The sequence below is a fragment of the Labrus mixtus genome, chromosome 6, assembly GCF_963584025.1.
Source record: "Labrus mixtus chromosome 6, fLabMix1.1, whole genome shotgun sequence".
Lineage (NCBI taxonomy): Eukaryota > Metazoa > Chordata > Actinopteri > Labriformes > Labridae > Labrus > Labrus mixtus.
In genome coordinates, this window is record NC_083617.1 from 3,262,311 (window position 1) to 3,275,394 (window position 13,084).

Below are 13,084 nucleotides of genomic sequence, written 5' to 3' on the forward strand. Positions count from 1 at the left end.
AAATGAATAAAGAACCACTAAGAAGCATGACAACAGCTTCCCAGCCTGCTATCGCTCCGTCCCTCCATGCAAGGCCTTCATGAAATTACAACGACCACATCAAGCAGCAAAGAGTCCGACACATTAATGACGTTTTTTTGCCTTCATATTAATGCTAAGTGTAATTGCATGCATGAACATGATCACAGGGTAAGTGGTAAAGAATGCAATTGCAAGCAGAAAAGAGTCTGATTTTTTATGAACATGAAGATCTCACTGGTAGTGTGATATTAATGACATCACCCCAGACCACTCAGAAAATTCTAGGTGAAGTCGAGGGGGGGAAACACTTGACAATTTACATTCACTTGTGCAGCTCATCCCAAAAAATTTGGGAATTTTTCCAGAGTGCATGTGTGAAAACACCAACACAGTAAATGGGGAGTATGATTTTTATTTTTTCCCTCCTGTTTGTGAGTCCGTCATGACTCGGACTTGCAGACATTCAAACAAACACACAACTCAGTAAATTCAATTCTTAATTTTGTTCATAATCTAACATGAAAATAAACAAATCTTTCAGCCGCAAAGCCTTCAGTCAGTCCAAATCTATACGTCCAACATTAGCATATTAGATACATTTTAGTTAAAAGCAGTTGTAAAAGTGACTCACAGTGTTTGCAGCTTCCAGCTCCAGCTGTATGTCTTTCACTTTGTTGTCGGCTTCACTCCTCAGAGCCGTTTTCTGCAGCTCCACATCCTCCAGAGCCAGAGAGGCCTGCTGATCTCGCTCCTGACCCAACTGTGCGAACTCCTCTTTGCATTGTTCCTAAAGACACAAACACAAGAATTTAAAAAGAGAGATATTTATTTCTATTTGATACACTTGATTTTGTTATGAAATTAAATGAGTGTAAGCCCTTTAGGCGCGTACCACGGCTTTGCTGATTCTGGCGCACGTCTCTTCTTCTTTAGCCGCCAAAGCTTCACTGTGGAACTTTTCCAGATTGGCGACAGTTTCCTCGGATGATTTCTAATAATATTAATAATAGAAATCATAAATGTGCTGTGTTTTAAAGATGTCCACAAACAAAAATGAAAAGATCTAAGACACAAAGTAAAGATGACTTTCTGTCAGTGCAGTAAGGTTAAAGTATCAAAACGTCTTCTCTAAATGATGAGTTTTCAGCAGCTGACCTTCATGATGGTGACGACTTCCTGTTTGACGCGCGTGAGTTCCTGCTGCAGACTCTTCCTCTCCTCCTCACTCGCCCTCTCAACTTCTCTCAGTTGCTCCTCCAGCTGAACCTGCAGCTGTTTTTTGGCCTCCTCCGCCCTCTGAGCTACACCCAGCGCCCGCTCAAGTTCTTCAAATGCTTTAGAAAAAGAAAAGAAACAACACGTCATTAACACATGTAGTCAAAACATTCCTGTTCCCTGTGTTCTTACAGAAGTGGATTTCACTGACCGGATTTCTCGGCCCTTTCTTTCTGCTCCTGTATTTCTTCCTTCTGAGTGGTCGTCTGCTGGAGCCTGGAGCGGAGCTGTGCCACCTCCTCCTCTTTCATTTCCAGAGTCTCGTGCATCTGTCGCTTTGTCTCAGCAATGACCATTCCCTGAAAAAGACAGCGGCATAACAACCTTAATCCTCCTTTTAACTCCAGGATGTTCTATTTAAGGTACACTTCGTTCAGACCTCCATCAGTCAAAGGGGGACAACTGAACTGAGGAGAAGGCGTTAAATTTTGCTGCTTTCTTTGCTTGGTAAATTGAAATAAAGACCTGAAACTTAACGAGCTGCTCTCATTGGATGCTTCTAAGAGGATGTGATGCAGACACATCTGGCTGTTGGTTTTCTCTGCCTGATATATTTATGATTGTAGTCGATCTAGACTACAAATATATATTAATACTACTACTACTACTACTAATATTTCAAACCTTTATTTATTTATTCCTCGAAAATGACACTGAGGTTTCCCTCATTTCAAATGCCGGTGAGATTACAAGCACAGTAAAACAACAACAAACAATTAAAATCGATTACAAAAAGCACTGAGATCCATTAAGTTAAGTCCATAAGTTGAATAAATTAAAAAACAAAATGGCTAAAATCCCTGAACTCTGCAAGAGAGGGAAGAACTCTGATCCTTAGAGTTCCACGATTTGCTGATTGACTTGTTATTTGATGTCTTTCGATGTTTTCATGTGTCTTATATTGTGTTTGTAAGTACGACTGCTAGTTGTTTGCAAGAAACGTCGTCACCTGTGTTGCTGCCTGTCTTTACCAGGACACTCTTGAGAAAGAGATTTAAGTGTCCATGAAATTAAAAATATTTTTTTCCGCTTTTAATCCAGTGTTGCTGTGTTTAATTTATCTGCCAAATATATTTCAATAAAACATTATCTGAGTGTTTTTACATCTAAATCAGTGAATCAAATGTCTGATCACTCATCCTGCACTCAGGGAGGTTAAAATGCTCTGTCAAAGCTAACCATACTATCAGATTCATCCCGACGTTATGTCCCGCCTTCTATTTTGTGATTGGTTCTACCCTGTTTCAGACGGAAATACATCAAAACGCGGCGGTGAGATACTCTTAAAGTTCTGTTTCATTGGGACTTTTATCTCAATGAGTTTTTCTCCTGGTTCAATAGAAAGAAACCGGTCCTAAAAATTCAAACTGTTAATTTGAAACTCAACACTCGATGCCTTGTGCTTTTTTACTGTGTTTGACTTGAAGTGCTTTTGACATTCCTCACACAGATCTAATGACTTGTTGTCCATCCTGCAGGGTCGGGGTCAAAGGTTAAGGGGAACAATGTGGGACTTGAAGGTGCCAGACTTCTTAACTCAGCAGTAAAGAAAAAAAACATGTCAAGTTTTCTAAAACAAAGTGAACCTGACGGAGCTTTTTATTCAATGTGACGCCATCCTCACTCACCTTGTCCTGCTCCAGCTGCTCGATGAGATTCTTTGCATCTCGCAGCTGAGTGATCAGCTTCGTCTTCTCTGTCGTGTGAAGCTCCTATGAACACAACAAAGACAAATGAGTGCTCAGGCTTTTGTGATTTTGAGATTCATGCGATGTAAACACTTCTGTGTTTGACAACATCAGATGTTTTCTGCACCACCCAGGATGCCTCGCCCACAAACCAAATAACCAGAGAGTGTATACAAGCCCGGCTAAACCAACAAGTCGACCCAAATTACAGCCCAGCGGCATGTAGCAGTGATGACGCTGTGCCACCACTGAGAAACAACAAGTGGTTACTAAACATGAAATGCTGAAGACTTTACTTCTGAGGGAAACAAGGCATGTTTCTCTTAGGATGAAGAGTATTCAGATATCAAAAATAAACAAATAAGGTCAGTTTGAAGAGTTATGATTTAACTTCACATTTACAAAAAGGCAACTTCAGAAAAATTCCCAACATCAACCAGACTGTAAACCTGAGTTGTACGTCTGGAATCAGAGACAGATGGTCTGTTTTATGGGATATCTGTCTGAGGCCGGGGATGAGCACAGCCCGCCCAGCAGTTCCAGGATGCCTTCATGCTGCTTAAGAGGTCTACACGCCTGTTAACCTTTGCTTTTCCTGACGCAGGAAACACCCTTTTCCCAAACATGGGGCAGACTAGACTCAAAAATGACCCGCATACGCTTACAGTGTCATGGGAAATATATGTGTCTACTGAAAATTACTGTTAGTGTTGCTAATTACAGAAACTGATGTTTTGTAATAGAAAAGGACACTTGGTGAAATTATCTTCCCTTTGTTTGATGGGGAGAGATACACATTCTCACTTCCTCTCCATCACTGTACAAAGCAGCTTTGTCTCGTAGTCTGTCCACTCTAGATCTGACCGGTGGGTCGGCCCTATTGCAGTATGTGGATGATCTTCTCATCTGCTCCCCCACAAAGGAGCAGAGCTAAACGGACAATCATGCTCTGTTGAAACATCTGTGTCAAGAAGGCCACAAAGAATCACTGAGCAAACTCCAGTTTGTCTCACAAGAGGTAACATTTCTGGGACACATTCTCACACCTCAGGGTAAATCTTTGTCCCCTTCTTGAATCTCTGCCATTGTAAATACAATGTATAGGGTTAGGGACCACTCATTTTGTTAATGAAGCCCTCAAACAGCTTATCAGACAAGCTGAAAATGTCAAATGTCAAAGCAAATGTCTTTGTAACAACAAACTGTTGTTATCAGACGCTGCAAAACTTCAGAACAGCTACAGACGGACGAGCTGAACAAGCCTGATCATACCAGTGGAGCAAAATGTTTTGGAATCAATGAAAACAATGGTTTCAGTCGAGTCACGCTGACATGGTCACTCGTTCTGGAGCCGGGCCACAGAGTTTGGATGTTGGGACTCTGAGAACCACAGTGGACCACAGTGTCACAGAGATAATGGACTCCCATTATCAGTGGACCGGAACGACTGTGGCTGACATTTTGAGCACAACATTAACGACCTTAAACAAACATTTCAGTAATTTGCTGCACGTCAGCCCAGCTGCATTTTATCCAATCTCTTTGAAATTACTACCCGACGATATCTAGTGAGTATCTGTCTTCAAGAAATTGCTTTTCACCATCTTCTGATTCTGCATATATAATCAAAAAATGTATGAAACCACGGTCCACCCTTCAGTATCATCGCTGCATAAACAAAAAACGTTGAGCCACCTTCGTCTTCTCGAGCTCCTGCAGCCTCTCCTGCAGCTGCTCCTGCAGAGTTTCGTTCTCGGTTCCCAGCTGGGCGCTGCGCTCTTTGTGTGTGCGCATCACTTCTTTGCATTTCTGCAGAAGGTTCTCCTGCCGCTTCACTCTCTTCTGCAGCCCCTCCATGAGTTTGGTGGGATCACTGCTGCCCTCTGCTGGCCAGAAAAAGGACAGTGCAATTAACACAACATGACACATAAATAGAGGACATGCTCAATGAGTCTCATTCATTAATATTTTAAATATTTTAAATATTTTTCAGAATAAAATGAACTTACCCTCAGTAACTTCAGGATCTGCTCCGTCCTCCTTTGAAGGACTTTGCATGGAAGACCTGGAGTCTGAAGAATCTTCTGATTGAGCAGCATCTCCCTCAGGTGGCACCGCCCCAGCAGAGACCCCCTTCGCTCTTTTCTTCAACAGAGCAACCTGTTTGAAAGATGACAGAATGGAGTTAGAGAAGTAAACGTCTGATGCAAAATCTGTTACTTTTACCAGCATAATAATTGAGGGACATGTTCCTTCCAGCTTGATGTGTAGCTCTTTGTGTGAAGCCTCCATACATGCAATCCATCATTTTAAAAACATATTTATTTCCGCTACACGATTAAGTCCTACTTTGCTTCTCTTGCTTCCAAATCCCAATACTTTAATTGCAGCCTTTCCCCCACATAATTAAAAACAAAAAAACATCCCTGCAGCTGTCAGAGAAACCCTCACCTGTGTTTGGAGAACAGTGATCATCTGATCTTTTTCCTCCAGGGCAGCATCAAACTCCTCCTGCAGGTGTTTCTTTGCCTGCTGGTCCATTTGCAGCTCCTAAAGATGATTTCATAGGTTTAAAAAAAGATGGAAACAGGAAGACAGATGTGACATTAATCACACAGAGTCATACCTCCCGCAGCTCTCCTATCCTGCGCAGAGATTTGTCTTGACTCTGACTGAGGATGACCTGAGGGGGAGGAAGGAGAGAGACGAGAATACCTGATCAGTTCAGGGTAAACTCTCTCATTTAAATCATCACGTCGAACATGACGGTCAGAATAAGATACCTGGGTTTTTTCTTTGTCTCGCTGTACGGTTCGGTACGCAGTAACGAGCTGCGAAGAAGAAGAAGAGGAGGAAACATTAAAGCAGGACTTTTCTGAAAGCGTCATATTGCCGTATCGAAGACTAATAACACGCCCACCTTTTTGTATCACACACACCTTTGTGCACAAAGCTTTCAAATAACAAGTGAATAAACATTCAAATATTTCCAAAAGTTATCAAAGCCAGAGAAATCCTTTATTTTATGTTTGCAACGGCCCGTGTCAAACCGCCATGACAGACAAGACATCCTGCCTCCTCCCAGAGCCTCAGCACCTTTACCTGCCTGATAACATCACCATCACACTCTCTCTGATAGGTCTGAAATACGTTTTCACATATTGTAACGTACAGGGATTTATAATAAACGTATTGACCAGTGACAGGAAGCTGTAGTTGATGGAGCTTTTTGTCCAGTTTATATCGTGCAAAAGCCTGCTAGTTGAAGCTTTATATCGTTTATGTTGTCTTCACTACAGCGTAGAAGCTGAGGTTAACCAACCAGCTAAACTCTTCCTTGCAAGAAGATGACTTGAGTTCTAGTTAGCTTTACTCGCTGTTTACTGTGGCTCGTAACATCTTCATACAAAGACAGAGTGAAAACTGTAACACACAAAAAACAATATTTTAACGTTTTTGATGACCACATGTTGCTTTTGCACAGTGTAAATACATGTAAATATTTTGTTTTAATCACATCAAATAAAATACCTTTAAATGTAAATTATGTTTTTAACTTTAACTTATAAGTGCAAGTATATGAAATATTTATCAATTTACTCACGACATTGCCTCTGTGGGGTCTACAGTATGGATTGGTGTATGGATTTGGTCACATTCAGCAGGCTGACATGTCAACGTCAAAATAAAAGACTCTTCAAAATAAAAGTCCAACCATATTATGCCAACAGGCAACACGTCGTTCTTTAAAAGCGTGAGAGGCAGCATGTCTTTTTTTGTGTTCATAATTTTCTAGTAATGATCAAATGTTCAGATTGAGTTGTCAAACAGGCCACCGCTCAAGTAGCGTTATAGCCATACATGGTAAATGGACTTGCACTTTTCTAGTCATCAGACTACTGCATGTCACACCTACAGATTCATCATTGATGTATCCATTAGAAGTAACTAATCGGACATGTTGCCCAGCTGGGGATCGAACCCTCAACCTTCCGGCTGAAAGACGACGACTCTACCAACTGAGCCACATGTGCATTGCTGAGTGCTTTACCCCACACAGGTGGATAATCTTCTCACCTCCGAGTACTTCCCTCTGTACTTCCCCAGACTCCTCTCCACTCGGAGCAGACGGTGCACCAGCTGCTCTTTGGAGAGGGTCTCCGCGGTTCCCGGCGGCTCCTCGGCCTCGCTCTCGATATCCGACGGAGGGTCATAAGTGGGCGCGCCCGGGGAGTCGCTCTCTCCCAAAGGTGTCAGGGAGTCGCGCGACGAGCTCCGGGTCAGGTTGTCTTTGGAGGGAGAGCGGAAGAGGTTTTCCGCTCGACTGGCACCGCCGCGAATCAGCGACTCCATGGAGGGAACTTTGAGCTGCAGTTTCTGGGCAAAGGACTGCGTCTCCTCTCTCTGTTAGGAGCATCAAACAAAGCACATTTAAAAACACACAAAACGACTGAGCGACACTATTTCAGTACGAGCTGCAGGAGAGGCGGTGATGCACGTACAAGTGGAGAAGCACTCCCGTCCCCGTTGATGCTTCCTCTGGGCGATCGAGCTGGTCCTTTAGGAGCACTCTGCAGATATAAAAGACATTATGAGAAGAGAGGAAAAAACTGTGCCTTTGAACTTGACCTGGACCAGTTAGTCATCCACACCCAGCGTGGCTCTCCCTGATTACTCTGGAGGGAGCAATATTAGTATTGCTGGGAGCAATGCAGGGGCAACGGGGTACCCTCATGCAACTTGGAAAAAACAGAGGGGTTAAATACATAACAGAAGGCATCTCTACAGAACATCAAACAAAAAAGGGTTAAAACTAGACTCTACAGAACAGCCATGAGGTCAGAACAAACAGACAAGTCAAAGTCAAGTAGGAGAGCCGGTTTGTGAATTAAAAAAGGTGCTTGGCAGTGCCGTGTGCAGCTGTATTACAAGAGCACATGATAGTTGAATTTAGTACACACTGAGCAGCTTAGTTGGTTTAGTGGACTTGTTAGAAGAAGGATCAGAGTAAGCAAATGTTCTCCTCCCTCGTCCAGCTCCCGAGTTACTCCTTCCTTCCTTCCATCCTTCAATCCTCTGGAGCATGACTCAAAAACTCTCAACGTTTTCTGTCCTGTTTCATGTGGAAGTGTTCTTAAATTAGCTTCCTCTGTGATCTCCTTCAGTGGATGTTGCAGGAATAAAAGGAGCTTGAATTAATTAATGGAGGGGGTTGAGGAGAGCATGACCTTCATTTAAAGGTGTGGAGGGAAATGTGTTTGAATGTCTGCTCGAGTTTGTGTGCCAGAGAAGACAAATGCTAAATAATCATTTAAATAAACTCTACTTTTATTGTAAGTTATACAATCCAGACGGGTAAAGATTCAAGCTTTTTCTTCAAACATAATGAGTCTTGATAACCTTTATTCTCACAGGTTAATCTGAATAAACAGGATTAAAGGACTGAATGTAGAAACCCATCATACCTGACTTTTTTCCCTTCTTCTTTCTTCTTAAGATGTCAAAACTCTTTATACTTCATCTCCGTTACTTTTAAGATAATATCGATGGTAGAGCCCGACCGATTAATCCACCAGCCGATAATATCGGCCGATATTAGAGTGTCCAGTGACCGTTGGTATCGGCTAATTTTATTTCAGATATGCGCCGATATTATGAGATTTATTCACCAGTCAAAAAACGTTGAAAAAGGGGTAGGAGTTCTTACACTCCTTTTTGGGAGTGTAAGAAGGAATGAAGGATGTTGAATTTTCTTTCTTTTTGTCATTTGATTTTTTATAGATTCATATAAAGATTTAAACTGTGTTATTGTGACGAGCTTAGTGTCTTCACATCGTGCCGTACCCGTTCCCTCTCTATGTTTTGTTGATTCTCATCCATGCACCAAACTTTCTGCTTACCACAAAACAACAAATGAGTGACTAATTCAAAGCGGCTCGTAATCCCAAATCCTGCTGCTCATCATCTAAACCACCTCAATCAAACACTGGCAACCAAAGACTTAATCCCAAGAGGACGCAGAGAGTCCTGGAGTAAAGCACTGGACAAACAAAGCCGGAGAAACAGGTTTGTACCTCCTGCGACAAAACCAACAAACTGAATTCGATGAGATGCGCGTAATTAGATCAAGCAAATAATATTCTATGAGGACGTCGTGTCAATAAGAATGAGTAAGATGTAGATGGAACAGGACGAAGATATAACGATGGATTAAAGATATGTGTAGTTCATTACAAGAGATGAAAGTGACAAACAAATTTAAATGCAGCTGCGAGATAATCATATTCCCCTGACTAAATCCCTGACAGGCTCCATAGTCTGGATTTAAGAAGTGTCTGCAAAGGGAAACATTAAGGAATATCCTGTTTGATTAAAGTCTAATTAAACATTTCATAAAGTTTAAATGTAATTCTATTTATAAGTAGGGGTGACCAGAGATCGTAATCAACCAGATATACTATTTCACCTTAAGGTCCTGACTCACAGAAGTCAAAACTAACCAGGTTAATGCTGCATTCATGTGGTGTCGGAAACATCGGAAAAACGAGTTTCCGAGTTGTAAATTGCACATGAACACCTGATCGAGTCAGAACAACAACTCGGAAACTCAGATGAGAATTAGGTGCCCGACTTCTCAACTTGACGTCAGAATTGTCATCACATGTGGGGCAAAATATGTTTTGTTAATGTTAAGATATTTTTTATTAATTCATGTATTACAAATAAACTTTTTGCTCAAATTTAACTTGTAACAGTAACATTTCACTGATCTCCTTCTTCGTAGCTTCAACGCTGTTTTTTGTTGTTGACTTTCCCAACAGAAATCAAGTGAACACACTGAAGTCGGAACGACATCCCAACTCGATCACTGGGACCATCCGAGGAGCACCTGAATGCAGCATGTATATATGTTACCACTAATCCAGGTACCTATGCCGTAGCACGGCGCATCAATTTACCACAGAGAGCAGATCGAGCGGGACAGGAAGTCACACTCCAAATCAACGTTAAAACAAACGGTTCGATTTCAGAATAAAACACTCCGATTTGAAGGTTCAGAAAAACGACCTTATGTGTGTTTTTTGATAACGGTTTTAAATCTCGTACACCATATTATCTCATGCTTCTGCGAGTGAATCTGTAATAACCACGAGAACTCCTTTGTCTCTGCACCGTGCTTCTCCGTGCTGCGCTCTGAGAAAGCAGCCTGTGGTTGTTGATGAACGAGGGTGTATTGAGCCGTAGAGGAGACGTCATGCACACGTATCTGGTGGATTCTGGGTAATATGGCAACCGCCTCGGACAGGTCGACAAAACAGGCCTTCAGAAACCAATGGGTGACATCACTGAGACTTTGACCGTGTTTATTTTTCAGTCTATGGAACAGACTGTTTGCAGTGAAACCGGTTGGCTTGTCTAATTGGTGCATCATTTGGTGGGCGGGGCTTAGCGGAGGGATAGAAAGCAGAGGGAGAGGCGGAAGGTTTTTTTTCCAGGTGTTGCTTACTGACACTTTAATATCAAATAGTTCTTGTGAATACTTCTGTCACTAGAGTTTTAAAGAAGATGACGACATGAGCTGCTAAAACCCGATCACCTCAAACAACAAATATTTTAAATTACAGTGAAAACATATGAGATGTTTCGACAGAGACAGAGAGACAAAGCTAAATGAATGTAGATCAGTTTCTATCTCAGATGACGAACACTTGAAATGTTAATGTCCTCTAAGTTTTCTCACTGCCTCCTCACATGAACACACATCCTCTCGATCTTGAGCTCCACGAGGAGATCTAACACAACAGTTTGGTCTGTTTGTTTACTTGGAAGAGTTACAAACAATTCAACATATAAACTGCTTGAAAATCTTTCCTGCAGCTTTAAAAAAAAAAAAAAAAGTAAGCTCTTCAAATAAACAGACTTGTGGGGGGGGGGAGAGGGACAAAAAGGCCATCAAACAACAAAAACAGGGTGCTGAGGGTCTATAAAGCAAGCAACTGAGGATTCCTTTAAGGGCGATATTGAATTCTATGAAACAACAACAACTGAAAGGAAGGGCAATAAACCAACATACGGAAAAAGCACACAAGCTTCTATCCCACAGTGTAAAACCATCACTCCCATTGGATGCAGGGTTAGCCTAGATATGAGATGCCTTCTTGTTTGCTAAATCCAAAGGAAACAGGAGACAGAGAGCAAGGGAACAAGCTGTCCCTACTCGGGGCCACAGTCCTCTACCGCTTCCCCCAAAGGCGCAAGAGAGACGGGAGGGAGGAACGGGGCAAGAAGAGGAGGAGGAGGAGGAGGAGGAGGACGAGGACTGAGGAGAGAGATGAGGAGGAACAGACAGGAAGTGAGGACAAACTCACCACACTGGCTACCTGGGCCGTTTTGGGTCGTTTTGAATGGTCCAGAGCAAAGATAGTATACTCAGAGAGAAAAGCGGGCTCTGCTATCATCCCGGCCAGCACCTGACCCCGTCAGTGCAGTGTCGGGACGACAGGTGGAAGGGGGGTGGAGGGGGGGGAAAGGAGAGGAACACAGAGAGCAATGAGAAAAAACAACACCATGAGAGTGAAACAACGCCGGAGGGAGTGTCCACAGAGAGAGAGAGAGAGATGGATGGAGAGAGAGAGAGAGCAGAGAGAGCAGCATGGGGGAGGAATAAAAACAAGAAAACGGTAAAGTGAAACACTGAATAAACATTTATGTTATGAGTGACAGTTTGACGTCCCTGCTTGAAGTCATTAAGTTTTAATATTAGCCAAAATAAATTTTAATCACCCTCCAATAATTAAATGAAATCGTTCAGGGATGTCAAAGTGTTTGAGATTTGTGAGGTGGAAAATAAAGACGCACTCACAGTGTGATGTAAAAGACGTTTCTACAGCTGAAGGGGAAATTACAGAGTAGAAAACCTGACCTAAAAGGGGGCTCTGCGGTACTCCAGTTTGGGCTCTGCAGTGTTGAAATGTAGAAATCGTGTCATGAATAAGTAAAGTAGCTGAGATCAAACAGGGAAGAGTGTAAACATCCATGTGTGAGCTCTAACACAGATGTATTAACCGTGTGTTGCATCATCATCGTCATCAGGCCTACAGCTACTGTCGGTACCTCTCAACCTTGGATTAATAAATCAAAGACGTCTTGTGTAAGATCGCACATCTACACATGGCGGCGGGGGGGGGGGGGGGGGGATATCACAACAAATCACCGGAGATAAAAAAAAAAAAAAAAAAAAAGAGAGAGGAAGGAGGAAACATCAATTATTCAAACACAAAATGAAATACGGTCAGCTCACCGCAATAAATAAATAAAATATCCAACCCTAATGCATCCAGGAGAGAATCTGTTTGTGAGCATAGAACATAGAATATAATATTAACCCCTTTCAGACCGCTGTTTCCTCAGCCGTCATCACGTCTTTGTACACTCATTGTGATTCTGAGACGCCGTTATTATGTCTCAGGAAGCTCCACATACACACACAGTCAGACATGCGCACACACACACACACACACACACACACACACACACACACACACACACACACACACACACACACACACACACAGCGCTGAGCTCGCCCACTGAAACCATCTCACCTCTGTTACGCCTCTGTAACGGCCTCCAAAGATGATACAGAGGGAGGGAACACTTCCTCCCTCAGTTAAGCTTCCACAACATTCAGATTTAATTTTTTTTTTTTTTTTAATACTTTTTATTTGATAGTTTTGAAGAAAAACAACATAAACTGTCAGAATGAGCATATATACATTTGTATATGAGTTGTATAGAAGATCTACCTATAAGTGCATCATCTATACAGGCATGGATAAATATTTCTGTTAGCTCATTCTACGACAGAGAAGAAGAGTGAGAAAAAAGGAAGGGAAAATAAAAGAATAAAATAAAAAGAGCGCAAAAGAACAACAGAGCATTCAGATTGAAGGTTAAAACGTCACAGAGGCGTAAATATTGAGGCTTGGAACGGCGGCCTGAAAAGGGCTAATTGTCTCATTTAACCAGTTAATACATTTATATTGTTAATACATTAATTGTAGTCCAAACAGAAGACTATCTTGCAATAAAATAACCCA

The 13,084-nt window shown here is 42.1% G+C and overlaps 1 protein-coding gene and 1 long non-coding RNA gene across 2 annotated transcripts in view; both read right to left on the reverse strand.

Annotated features, from left to right (window-relative positions):
* The window catches only part of LOC132975169 (uncharacterized), a 97,384-nt gene that overhangs the window by 15,364 nt on the left and 68,936 nt on the right, over positions 1 to 13,084 (reverse strand). The gene's annotated exons all lie outside the window — the stretch shown is intronic.
* Positions 1 to 13,084, reverse strand: part of golga4 (golgin A4) — a 31,034-nt gene that overhangs the window by 15,364 nt on the left and 2,586 nt on the right. Inside the window, exons 3-15 of the mRNA XM_061039522.1 lie at positions 11,354 to 11,455; positions 7,487 to 7,555; positions 7,062 to 7,388; positions 5,768 to 5,815; positions 5,611 to 5,667; positions 5,436 to 5,534; positions 4,994 to 5,144; positions 4,680 to 4,870; positions 2,925 to 3,008; positions 1,448 to 1,595; positions 1,177 to 1,355; positions 914 to 1,012; positions 653 to 808 (exon numbers count right to left, since the gene is read on the reverse strand). Of these exons, the coding sequence (XP_060895505.1) occupies positions 653 to 808; positions 914 to 1,012; positions 1,177 to 1,355; positions 1,448 to 1,595; positions 2,925 to 3,008; positions 4,680 to 4,870; positions 4,994 to 5,144; positions 5,436 to 5,534; positions 5,611 to 5,667; positions 5,768 to 5,815; positions 7,062 to 7,388; positions 7,487 to 7,555; positions 11,354 to 11,455 (1,710 nt within the window). The remainder of the gene's footprint in view (positions 1 to 652; positions 809 to 913; positions 1,013 to 1,176; positions 1,356 to 1,447; positions 1,596 to 2,924; positions 3,009 to 4,679; positions 4,871 to 4,993; positions 5,145 to 5,435; positions 5,535 to 5,610; positions 5,668 to 5,767; positions 5,816 to 7,061; positions 7,389 to 7,486; positions 7,556 to 11,353; positions 11,456 to 13,084) is intronic.